The sequence below is a fragment of the Tachyglossus aculeatus genome, chromosome 3, assembly GCF_015852505.1.
Source record: "Tachyglossus aculeatus isolate mTacAcu1 chromosome 3, mTacAcu1.pri, whole genome shotgun sequence".
In the NCBI taxonomy this organism is placed as follows: Eukaryota; Metazoa; Chordata; class Mammalia; order Monotremata; family Tachyglossidae; genus Tachyglossus; species Tachyglossus aculeatus.
The window spans coordinates 34,916,091-34,928,682 of NC_052068.1; the positions used below are offsets into that span (position 1 = coordinate 34,916,091).

Consider the following 12,592-nt stretch of genomic DNA (forward strand, 5'->3'; position numbering starts at 1 on the left):
GACTCCATCCAACCAGATTAAAGCATATCTAACCCGGTGCTTAGAACAGTGCTTGGCATATAGTGCTTTACAAGTAGCATAATTATTATTAGGTGCTACACCCCCAAGTCTGACGTACACCTATAATACTAACTGTGATATTTAATTACTTCCTACGCACCAACACCGTGCTAAGCAGTGGGGTCGATTGGACCTCATTCCGCTTTCACATGGGGCTTATGGTGTAAGAAGGAAAAGAACAAGTATTGAATCCCCATATCATAGATGAGCAAACTGAAGCATGGAGAAGAGAAATGACTTGCCCAAGATCACGCAGCTGGAAAATAGCAGAACTGGGATTAGGACCCATGTTCCCTGACTTCCAAACCTTTCTACTAGGCCATGCATCTCATCGCTTGGAAGGCCCCCTAATGCTGTAATTTGGGCCACAGCAGAGGAATTGGGAGAAATTTTCATCTTTTCCCCGGAGAAAGCAACGTCAGAGGTCAAATTTCCACCTGCCCTCCAGCCAAGTGTGTGAGTCATCCCTGCCCTCTGCTGGATGTAGTAGCTGATCAAACCCATGTATGAGCCTCACCCCCCACCCCAAGATCTCTACTTCTCTTCTTCCTTGCAGAGAAGACACTGCTAACATTTATGGACGGCTGCATAAAGGAACAAATTAGCCACCACAGCACACCTGCTTCAGGAAGCGTCATCCCGAGGCAAAGCAGATCCTGATGGCTGTTGCACTGAGGATCTCCTAGGAAGCAGCGTGGCTCAGTGGAAAGAGCCTGTGCTCGGGAGTCAGAGGTCATGGGTTCTAATCCTGGCTCCGCTGTGCGACTTTGGGCGTCACTTAACTTCTCTGTGCCTCAATTACCTCATTGGTCAAATGGGGATTAAGACTGTGATTGTCACACGAGACAACCTGATTACCTTGTATCTGCCCCAGTGCTTAGAACAGTGCTTGGCACATAGTAAGCACTTAACAAACACCATTATTATTATTCTGGGAGAAATAGTTCTAGACTCACAGATCAAAAACATTTGGCCAAAGGCCTCCTTGTCCAAGTCCTATGGTCAAACATATAGGAGACCCAAATTTTGTTTCTGAGGGAATCTGATTCAGCCTGGGATTGATGGCCCTGGAAAGTGTTTGACAGCTGTGGGTAGAACATGTTTGCGAGCGCCAATTAATTGGTCTTCCTGCTAGAGACCCAGGGCACCCTCCCCCACCACGTCTGGCTGGCTCCCCAAAGAAGGGTCACTGATGACTTCACTTTGACTTCATATCTGCAGAGTGATTTGCATTTGCTTATTCAATCCCAACCGCATCCCTGTGGGCAGGGAAGGGAGGGCTCCTTAGCTTCCTCCCATGCCCCTCTCCCTAACTTCATTATTAGCAATGCTGGCAGGTACTTCCGAGACAGCGTCTCCACCCCAAACTCTGTAACCTTTCACTAGAAGGTTGTGGGATAGGAGAGCGCAGCTGGGGAGGTGGTTCTTCACTGCACCACAGGGGTAAGAGATCTTTAGAAGAAAAGTACGTGTGTTTATAATGGTGGATGGGGGAGAGAGGGAAGTCCAATCGATTCTTTCCATGCCAGTTTCCCTTGGGGGTTCAGTTTACCATCCTCACTATCATTAACTTGGCTCTATAATAATAATAACAATAATAACTGTGGCATTTGCTAAGCGCTTACTATGTGCCAGACACTGAACTAAGTGTTGGGATGGATACAAGAGAATTGGGTTGGACACAGTCCCTGTCTCATGTGGAGTTTACAGTCTCAATCTCCATTTTCCAGATGAGGTAACTGAGGCCCAGAGAAGTGAAGCGACTTGCCCAAGGTCACCCAGCAGACAAGGGGCAGAGCTGGGGTTAGAACCCATGAGGCATATCTTTCCCTTTATGAGGAAGTTGCCAATGTTGCCAATTTGTACTTCCCAAGCGCTTAGTACAGTGCTCTGCACATAGTAAGTTCTCAATAAATACGATTGATGATGAAGTTGTATCAGCTGTGTGACTTTGGGCAAGTCACTTAACTTCTCTGTGCCTCAGCTACTTCATCTGTAAAATGGGGATTAAGACTGTGAGCCCCCCGTGATCACCTGGTAACCTCCCCAGTGCTTAGAACAGTGCTTTGTGCATAGTAAGCACTTAATAAATACCATTATTATTATTATTATCAGGTAGCAGGGGTAGAGACCACCCTCATCCTTCTCAACTTTCCAGCCTGGGTCCTGGGAGGGTCTGGGATCCACCCTGGGCCAACCAGACTGGGGTTTTCTGGATTGAAAGGGGAATCCTGGTCCTCTGTAGGAGGTGCCCCCCTCTGCCCACTCTGCCCTTGAAGGGTTAAATACAGCAGCGTGGTGATAATAGACTGAGAAATGCAAAGAGTTTTGGTAGAGGCAAGAAAGCTGGGGCTTGGGGCAGGGCGGTGGGCCCAGTGACTGGGGGCAAGTTTGGTTCCTTTGTGTTCAGGGCTCACCCTGCCTCCACTCGCTTTCCCCATCCCCTACCCTCTCCCCGCCAGGAGAGGAGAGGAGAGGGGGCATTTTCAGATAGTGCCTCTCCTAGGGTCCTATTGAGCCCGTAAGTTCCACGTTCATTCATTCATTCAATCTCATCTATTGAGCGCTTACCATGTGCAAAGCACTGTACCAAGCCCTTGGGAGAGTACAATGCAACAACAAACAGACATATTCCACAATGAGCTCACGTGGGCCAGCGACTGTGTCCAACCTGATTTCATTGTATCCACCCCAGTGCTTAGTACAGTGCCCGGCACATAGTAAGCACTTAACAGATACCACAATTATTACTATTAGCCCCAAACCTCAACAGACCTGCCTGCCTACCTCCATCCTCTCTTCCTTTTTCCTGTCACCACCCCTTCCCTGTCCTGGTAATAATGACATTTATTAAGCGCTTACTATGTTCAAAGCACTGTTCTAAGCCCTGGGGGAGACACAAGGTGATCAGATTGCCCATGTGGGGCCCACAGTCTTAATCCCCATTTTACAGATGAGGTAACTGAGGCACAGAGAAGTTAAGTGACTTGCCCAATGTCACACAGCAGACATGTGGCAGATCGGGTTTCGAACCCATGACCTCTGACTCCAAAGTCCGAGCTCTTTCCACTGAGCCACGCTGCTTCCCCGTTAGCAATGGTCATCTTGGGGTCCCAACCTGGAGGGAAACCTGGTTCCTGCAGCCCTTCCTGTCAGGATGAGCTACCCTTCAGCCTCCCACTTCCTTTTCTCTCTGTTCCCTTCCCATCTGCCTTAGCCTTTTCCTTCAATTAATCGATCAATCCTATTTAATAAGTGCTTACTGTTTGCAGGGTACTGTACTAAGCGTTTGGGAGAGTACAGCACAACAATGTAACAGACATATTCCCCTGCCCAGAGTGAGTTTACAATCTAGAGGGGGAGACTGACGTTATTATAAATAAACCAATTACATATATGTACATATGTGCTGTGGAGCTAGGGGAGCAAGTCAGGTAGATGCGGAAGGGAATGTAAGAAAAGGAAAAGAAGACTCATTCAGGGGAGGCCTCTTGGAAGATACTTGCCTTCATTAAGGCTTTGGAGTGGGGGAGAGTTGTTGTCGGATATGAAAAGGGAGGGCCTTCGAGGTCAGAGGCAGGACATTGACAAGAGGTTGGTAGTAAGATAGAAGAGACAGCTATAAAGTGAGTAGGTTGGTATGAGAAGAGCAAAGTGTGTGGACAGGCTGCCTCTTGGAAGACACTTGCCTTCAATAAGGCTTTGGAGTGAGGGAGAGTCATTATCGGATATGAAAAGGGAGGGCCTTCAAGGTCAGAGGCAGGACATTGACAAGAGGTTGGTAGTGAGATAGAAGAGACTGAGCTAAAAAGTGAGTAGGTTGGTATGAGAACAACAAAGTGTGTGGACGGGCTTGTAGTAAGAGAGTAGTGAGATGAAGTAGGGGAGGGCGAGGTGAGGTGATTGAGAGCAGACGATAAGGAGTTTCTGTTTGATGCAGAGGTGGATGGGTAACCATTGGAGTTTCTTGACGAGTGGAGAAACATGGCCTGAACATTTTCGTAGAAAAATGATCCGGGCAGCAGAGCAAAATCTGGACTGCAGTGGGGAGAGACAGGAGGCGGGCAGGTCAGCAAGGAGGCTGATACTGTATTCAAGGTGGGAATGGGTAAATGCTTGGATTAAAATGGTAGCCCCGTTCCCTGTCTGGAGAAAGAACCTGCCCTGGATGAGATATCTGGGGTCAGGGATCATAGAGAAGCAGAGAAGCAGCATGGTGTAGTGGCTACAGCAGAGGCTGGGAGTCTAAAGGTCATGGGTTCTAATCCAGGCTCTGCCACTTGTCTACTGTGTGACCATGAGCAAGTCCCTTCAGTTCTCTGTGCCTCAGTTACCTCATCTGTAAAATGGGGATTGCCCTATGTGAAGCAGGGAGTGTGCCTAACTTGATTTGCTTGTATCCACCCCACTGCTTAGTACAGTGCCTGGCACAAAGGAAGCTCTTAACATATACCATAATAATTATTATTATATCCATCCATCAAATCTTTTTAATGGTATTTGTTAAGCAAATGACTCGACAGATTAGCATATTTTGGACACATAATCAGGAGGACTAATTCTCTGGAGAAGACACTAATGGTAGGAAAAATCCAGGGAAAACATGGAATAGGCAGGCCAGCAGCTAGATGGATAGAAACCACAACAACGATAATGGAAAGAACCATTAGAAAGAGTTGCAGATTATGGCAGAGGACAAGACGTTCTGGAGAAAGTATATCCATGGAGTCGCTAAGAATCGGAAACAACTTGATGGCACTTAGTAATAATAATAATACTATGTACCAGGCACTGAACTAAACACTAAGGTAGACACAGGCTAATAATAGTAATAATAATGATGGCATTTACTAAGTGCTTACTATGTGCAAAGCACTGTTCTAAGCGCTGGGGAGGTTACAAGGTGATCAGGCTGTCCCACAGGGGGCTCACAGTATTAATCCCCATTTTACAGTTGAGGTAACTGAGGCACAGAGAAGTTAAGTGACTTGCCCAAAGTCACCCAGCTGACAATTGGCAGACCCGGGATTTGAACCCATGACCTCTGACTCCAAAGCCCGGGGTTAATCAGGTTAGACACAGGCCATGTCCGTGTGGGGCTCACATTCTTAATCCCCATTTTACAGATGAGATAACTGAGGCCCAGAGAAGTGACTTGCCCAAGGTCACACGGCAGTCAGGTGGTGGAATCAGTGTTCAAACCCAGATCTTTCTTACCCCCAGTCTGTTCCTCCATATATTAGGCCACACTGCTTCTCTGCTGTATGGTATGCTCCCAAATGCTCAGTACACTGTTTGTTCAATAAAACCCCTCACCACCATACCACCCCGCGAACCCAGGCAGGTTCATTCATTCATTCATCCATTCATTAATTCAATTATATTTATGAGCGCTTACTGTGTGCAGAGCAATGTACTAAGCACTTGGAAAGTACAGTACAGCAATGAAGAGAGACAATCCTTGCCCACAACGGACTCACAGTCTAGAGGGAAAACAGATATCAGTAAGATAATAATAATAATAATTTTGGTATTTGTTAAGCGCTTACTATGTGCCAAGCACTGTTCTAAGCGCTTGGGAGGATACAAGGTGATCAGGTTGTCCCTCGGGTTGTCTTAATCCCCATTTTACAGATGAGGTCACTGAAGCCTAGAGAAGCGAAGTGACTTGCCCAAAGTCACACAACTGACAAGTGGTAGAGGCAGGATTAGAACCCATGACGTCTGACTCCCAAGCCCGGGCTCTTCCCACTGAGCCACGCTGCTTCTTTACAAGTAAACAGGTATGAACATAAATAAACAGAATTATAGTTATATACATAAGTGCTGTGGAGTGGGGGTAGAGAAGCGCACAGTGAGCAAGTTGGAGCTGAGGTGAAGGGGTGTTAGTCTGGGAAGGCCTCTTGGAGGAGGTGCACCTTCAGTAGGGCTTTGAATAATAATAATAGTGATGGTATTTGTTAAGTGCTTACTATGTGTCAAAGCTGGGTAGAGTGATTATTTGGTGGATACGAGGAGGGAGGGCATTCCAAGCCAGAGGTAGGACGTGGGCCAGGGGTCGGCAGCAAGACAGGCGAGATAGAGGCACAGTGAGAAGGTTAGCACCATTTATTCATTCATTCAACTGTATTTATTGAGCGCTTACCGTGTGCTGAGCATTGTACTAAGCTCTTGGAAAGAACAGTACAGCAAGAAGAATTATGGTGCATTTGTTAAGTTCTTACTTAACAGACACCGTGCTGAGCGCAAAGCAGATTGAACACAGTCCCTGTCCTGCTTCACAGTCTTATTCCCCGTTTTACAGATGAGGAACTGAGGCCCAGAGAAGTAAAGTGACTTGCCTAAGGTCACACGGCGGATACGTGGTGACTCCCAGGCCTGTGCTCTATCAGTCGTATTCATTCGATCACATTTATTGAGCGCTTATGGGGTGCGGAGCACTGTACTAAGCACTTGGAAAGTAGAATAAGGCAACAAATAGAGGTAATCCCTACCCAACAATGGGCTCACATCATTACGCCATGCTGCTTCAGAGACAATCCCTGCTCAGACAGAGTTTACGGTCTGCAGGGGGGAGACAGACATCCAACCAAGTAAACGGGTATGAGTATACTGTCTCCCGGACTCATAAGCGCTTAATAAATACCACCATTAAAAATAAATAAATGATGGCATTTGTTAAGCGCTTACTATGTGCAAAGCACTGTTCTAAGCGTTGGGGGGATACAAGGTGACCAGGTTCTCACCTTAGAGAAGCAGCATGGCTCAATGGAAAGAGCACGGGTTTTGGAGTCATGGGTTCAAATCTCAGCTCTGCCCATTGTCAGCTGTGTGACTTTGGACATCACTTTCCTTCTCTGTGCCTCAGTTACCTCATCTGTAAAATGGGGATTAAGATTGTGAGCTCCCCGTGGGACAACCTGATCACCTTGTAACCTCCCCAGTGCTTAGAACAGTGAATTCCATCATTTGAATGCCATCATTTATTTATTATTTTTAATGCTGGTATTTGTTAAGCGCTTATGAGTCCGTTGTTGGGTAGGGACCGTCCCTATATGTTGCTGACTTGTACTTACCAAGCGCTTAGTACAGCGCTCTGCACACAGTAAGCTCTCAATAAATTTGATTGAATGAATTGAATATGTGCCAAGCACTGTTCTAAGCGCTGGGGGAGATACAAGGTGATCAGGTTGTCCCACGTGGGGCTCACAGTCTTCATCTCCATTCTGCACATAGTAAGCACTTAATAAATGCCATTATTATTATTATTCATCTCCATTTTACAGATGAGGAATCTTCGGCTTAGAGAAGTGAAGTGACTCCCCCAAAGTCACACAGCTGACAAGCGGCGGAGCGGGATTAGAACCCATGACCTCTGACTCCCAAGCCCGGGTTCTTTCCACTGAGCCGCCCTGCCTCTCTATTATTATTATCATGAATGAAAGTGTGCGCCCCTCGGGGGATGAGGGTGGGGAGGGGGCTTGGGCTGGTGTATTTATTTATTCAATCATATTTATTGAATGCTTACTGTGTGCAGAGCACTGTACTAAGCACTTGGGAAGTAGAAGTTGGCAACATAGAGAGACAGTCCCTACCCAACAGCGGGCATCTGGGGGACACAGGACACCCTGCTTTTGGGCCCGAGGGCAGAGGCAGGTGAGATGTGCAGGGAACCCAGGAAGATGCTAACTAATCAATCAATCTATCAATCGTATTTATTGTGTGCAGAGCACTGTACTAAGCGCTTGGGAAGTACAAGTTGGCAACATATAGAGACAGTCCCTACCCAACAGTGGGCTCACAGTCTAGATGTCTCTCAGGCCTGGCCCATCATGCTGCACCTTTCCTCCCCAATTCTCTTCCCCTTCCCCTCCCCTGCTGGGAACAAGGTGTGTGGTTCCTTAGTGTCTTCATCAACTTACCCTGTGAGCAGTGAGTCAGTGGTATTTATGGAGCACTTACTATGTTCAGAGCACTGTTCTTAGCACTTGGGAGAGTACAGTGCAGTACAAGAAAATTAGCAGATGCATTCTCTGCCTATCATGAGTTGAAAGAGCAGCCTGGGAGTCAGAGGATGTCTCCCCCTTCTAGACTGTGAGCCCATTGTTGGGTAGGGACTCTCTCTATATGTTGCCAACTTGCATTTCCCAAGCGCTCAGTACAGTGCTCTGCACAAAGTAAGTGCTCAGTAAATATGATTGAATGAATCCTGTTGTTGGGTAGGGACCGTCTCTCTGTGTTGCCAACTTGTACTTCCCAAGTGCTTAGCACAGTGCTCTGCACACAGTAAGCGCTCAGTAAATACGATTGAATGAATCCTGTTGTTGGGTAGGGACCGTCTCTGTTGCCAACTTGTACTTCCCAAGCGCTTAGCACAGTGCTCTGCACACAGTAAGCACTCAGTAAATACGATTGAATGAACCCTGTTGTTGGGTAGAGACCGTCTCTGTTGCCAACTTCATCATCATCATCATCAATCGTATTTATTGAGTGCTTACTATGTGCAGAGCACTGTACTAAGCGCTTGGGAGGTACAAATTGGCAACATATAGAGACAGTCCCTACCCAACAGTGGGCTCACAGTCTAAAAGGGGGAGACAGAGAACAAAACCAAACATACTAACAAAATAAAACCAATAGAATAGATATGTACAAGTAAAATAAATAAATAGAGTCATAAATATCAATCGTATTTATTGAGCGCTTACTATGTGCAGAGCACTGTACTAAGCACTAGGGAAGTACAAGTTGGCAACACATAGAGACAGTCCCTACCCAACAGTGGGCTCACAGTCTAAAAAGGGGAGATGTACAAATATGTACAACTTGTACTTCCCAAGCGCTTAGTACAGTGCTCTGCACACAGTAAGCGCTCAATAAATACGATTGAATGAACGAATGAATGCCTTCCCCATGGTCGTGGTTGCGGGGGGGATGCGCTGCGCTGAGCAAGGAGCCGCCCCGAGCAGGCCACGGACAACCACCGGACGCCCAGGGCGCAGTAGCAGCAGCCTTGGAGAGCAGGTTCAGTGCCCTTTGTGTGCCTGTGGATGTATGGATCTATAGGGTCACTGCCCTGTGTGGGGGGTGTGTGACTTTGCATGTGTGTATTCGAGACTGTGAGCCCGCTGTTGGGGAGGGACCGTCTCTGTATGTTGCCAACTTGGACTTCCCAAGCGCTTAGCACAGTGCTGTGCACACAGTAAGCGCTCGACAAATGCGACGGAGTGAATGAATCTATAGGTGCGTGGGTGTGTGACCAGCCTTTCTCTCTGTCCGTCTTTTGCGCGCTTTCTCTGTGCGCTCTCATCTCCTGCTCCTCCTCCATCCGCTCCTCCTCCTTCATCCGCTCCTCCTCCCCAACTCCTCCCTCCAAGGCTCCGGCCAGCCCCGGCTGAAGCCTCCTCATCTTTCCCCGCAGCCCTCGCCCCAGTGTCCGCAGAGCAGGGAAACCCTCCCCGCCCCCCTGGGAAAAAAAAAAAAAGGACCAAATCCAGTTCTGGGATTACTGGAAGGCCCAAAGGATGTCCGTCCGAGAGAGCGCGGCCGGCTTCCTCCTCCTTTGGGAAGGTAAGTGGTTTCCCCTTCATCCCTGCGGGAAGTTTGCCCCAGGACCTGTCCCTTAATAATAATGATGACATTTATTAAGCGCTTACTATGTGCAAAGCACTGCTCCTTCTCCCCACCGCCCATCCTTAGAGGTCAGGAAACACATCATCATCATCATCATGGTATTTGTTAAGCGCTTACTATGTGCCAAGCACTGTTCTAAACGCTGGGGCGGATGCAAGGTTATCAGGTTGTCCCATGTGGGGCTCACATCCCCAGGATGCTGGTAATACAGGTATTTAATTCCACTTTCGAAGCCCCAAACTAACTTAGAACAGATGTGTGTTCACTCTGCCCCTAAATTTATGGAGTGGAGCAGATGGATATTAACGTGCGTTTCTATTTTCCACTGTCAAAGATGATTTTTTTTTTAAAAATCCCCTCCCGGTGAATGCTTTTAATAGGAGAGTAAATTGGGTCTGGACTGATAAATGAAAAAAAAAGACTGTAAATCGGGTCTGGACTGATAAATGAAAGGGACTGAAAGATGAAAAGTTATTGGCTCCGAACACTGACGAGGCTTTCTACAGCTGCTAGTTTCCGAATGCAAACAGAAAATCATTATTTTTTTCTTATCTCCATCTGGTCATGTTTGCTAACGTGTTTCTGATGTTCACGTGAATAAATCAAAAGTTACGGTGTGTTTTTTTTTAAACTTTGCTCAGCCTCTCATGAGACGTTCGAGAGCAGCATAATTACCTGCAAAGACTTTTCTGAAAACGTGGAGATGTTAAGCAAAATGAGCTGGTAGAGACGTCTACTGTCGATTTTTGTGGACCACTTTGCCTTCTCATTATCTTTTCTAGTGTATTCTATGTAATAGGTGATTGGAACAATCGTAGCATTGTAGATGAAATCTGAATTAGAGATAGCCTGGGATTTTCTTTAGTGCCTGTTATATAATTGTGTTTAAAGACCCTGAAGGTTCCTTTAAAAGATTTCCTCCCATTATGCATCCTAAGTGTTTTTCCTGATAATTTGCCCCATTCCCAACACGATTATGGAAAACATATTGTGCCAGTGTTTAATTAAAACACTTACCATCTTACTGCATGGATCATTTATCTAAGAGATGATATGGAGTGTAACCGTCTGAATTTCTAAAACTCCTATTCGATTTCCCTAGTTTTCTTTTTCCCCAGCAGTGGCTAGTGGGATTCAAACTTGGGTAAGGATTTGATGTCTCCAAATCTGGGCTGCTAAAGAAATCTTTCCTAACATGAGTTTTCTGGTCACACGTTGCCTATCGGATCAATTTCAGTCATTTAAAAGGGTACCTTGGATTTATCCACTCAAGGTTGGTAGATAGACTTTTATACTACCGAGTGAATGGTCCTTAGATAACAAATTAATATAACTGAAGTTTTGAAATTTTTTTGATGTTCTTTCCAGTATAAATTAGGAATTTGGTCCTTTTTTTCTTCCCAGCTTTATTTTTCTGGGTCAGTAAGCTCATTCTTCACACAGACATTTATTTCTAATGACATATGTGGGATGGGGGGGGAGGGGGAGGAAGCACAGTGTATCATTTGCCTTCACCTCATTTTTATCACCAGTCCCAGTTTCCCTGTTCGAAATGATCCTTTTTTTCTGATAAACAATGCACATTTCTAGGGTTTTTGAAAGTTGTATAAAAACTATCTGCATATATCAAGGTTGCAGCTCAGTTTTCTGAGATGATCGAGTTTTTGCATACTTTTTATCTTGAAGGTAGAAAATTTTATAACTCATTTCCAAGTTCTGCTTAAGAACCTTAGAAACCCAACTTGACTTTTCCTCAGGCTAGCTCGTTTTTTATGTCTGGGCGGTCGTTATTGTGAACGAATGCTAGCCGTTTCCATTTGTGTGAAGAATGGTTCGTATCTCCTTGACAATTATGCATGGATCGAGTTGGGTGCTTTGCACATTCTAGGTACAGGTTTAGCCTATAATCGAGGTGTTAAACTTGGACAATGACTCTAATCAGGTGCCTCCAACTTCAGGTAGGGCCACACCTATGCCATTTGGGAGGAGTGAATTTATTCTCCTTTTAAAGAGCCCCTCCAAAATGGTGGCTCACTCTCTGAAACACCCTGCAGTCAACAATAACCCTCACTGTCAAAAAGGTCTTCTGTTTGAAATTATTCATGCTGTAATTTTTCTTCTCCAACTGTTCTTTCCTCCTTTAACTTTCAGGGATCTCTGTGGTTCTCTTCTGAGAGATGGGGAAGATTAAAAGCAGGACACTTTGGTTTTATATAGTATTGTACTCCAATGAAAGATCCCAGTTCCTGCTAATGCTAATTCTAAAGCCGGTGAATACCTCCCTGCCAAGATAAAGTGTAAAAAACAATCCCATTTTGCTTGTGGCATTCTGTTTTGGTAAATAATTGACTTTAATGCTAGGTAAGCAGGGGCAACACACCAAGGAAAAGATTGAAACTTTCAGGTTTCCCAGATTCTCTCTCTATTGCCAGCATGGTTATCTTGAGTCTAGGAACTTGCCTGTCCTCCTTGCTACCTTCCTCCACTTTCCTCATCCCAAGGTGAGCAGCAAAAAGGCATTGCAAGCCTGAAGTGCCTTGACCTATTTCTTGCTATTTGCATCATCCTACTGCATAGTGTAGATTTTCCAAATCATGTGCGTTTCACCAGGTTAAATGGGGTAACTCTATGCCTGCTGAGGTTTGGAGTTGGAATAGAAATGTCATACAGGGAAGAGAGACGTCTGAAGCTTGGTTCTTCATGCATTAGAGTAAACTTGTACATCGAAAGACATATGATGACCTTTGATATTCCATTCTGCTGCAAAAAGGCAACAATGAGGAATACATCTGATTAAGCCGTCATTTCCTCTTCTACTCCTTTCTGCTTCACCCCTGCACTTGGATTTGCTCCCTTTTTTCACCCCTTCCTCGGCCTCACGGCACTTAAGTACATATCT

At 45.8% G+C, this 12,592-nt stretch overlaps 1 protein-coding gene across 1 annotated transcript in view; it reads left to right on the forward strand.

Moving 5' to 3' along the window:
- The first annotated feature begins 9,552 nt into the window (after nucleotides 1-9,552).
- The window catches only part of RET (ret proto-oncogene), a 150,911-nt gene continuing 147,871 nt past the window's right edge, over nucleotides 9,553-12,592 (forward strand). Inside the window, exon 1 of the mRNA XM_038744123.1 lies at nucleotides 9,553-9,630. Within this exon, the coding sequence (XP_038600051.1) occupies nucleotides 9,585-9,630 (46 nt within the window). The 5' untranslated portion in view covers nucleotides 9,553-9,584. The remainder of the gene's footprint in view (nucleotides 9,631-12,592) is intronic.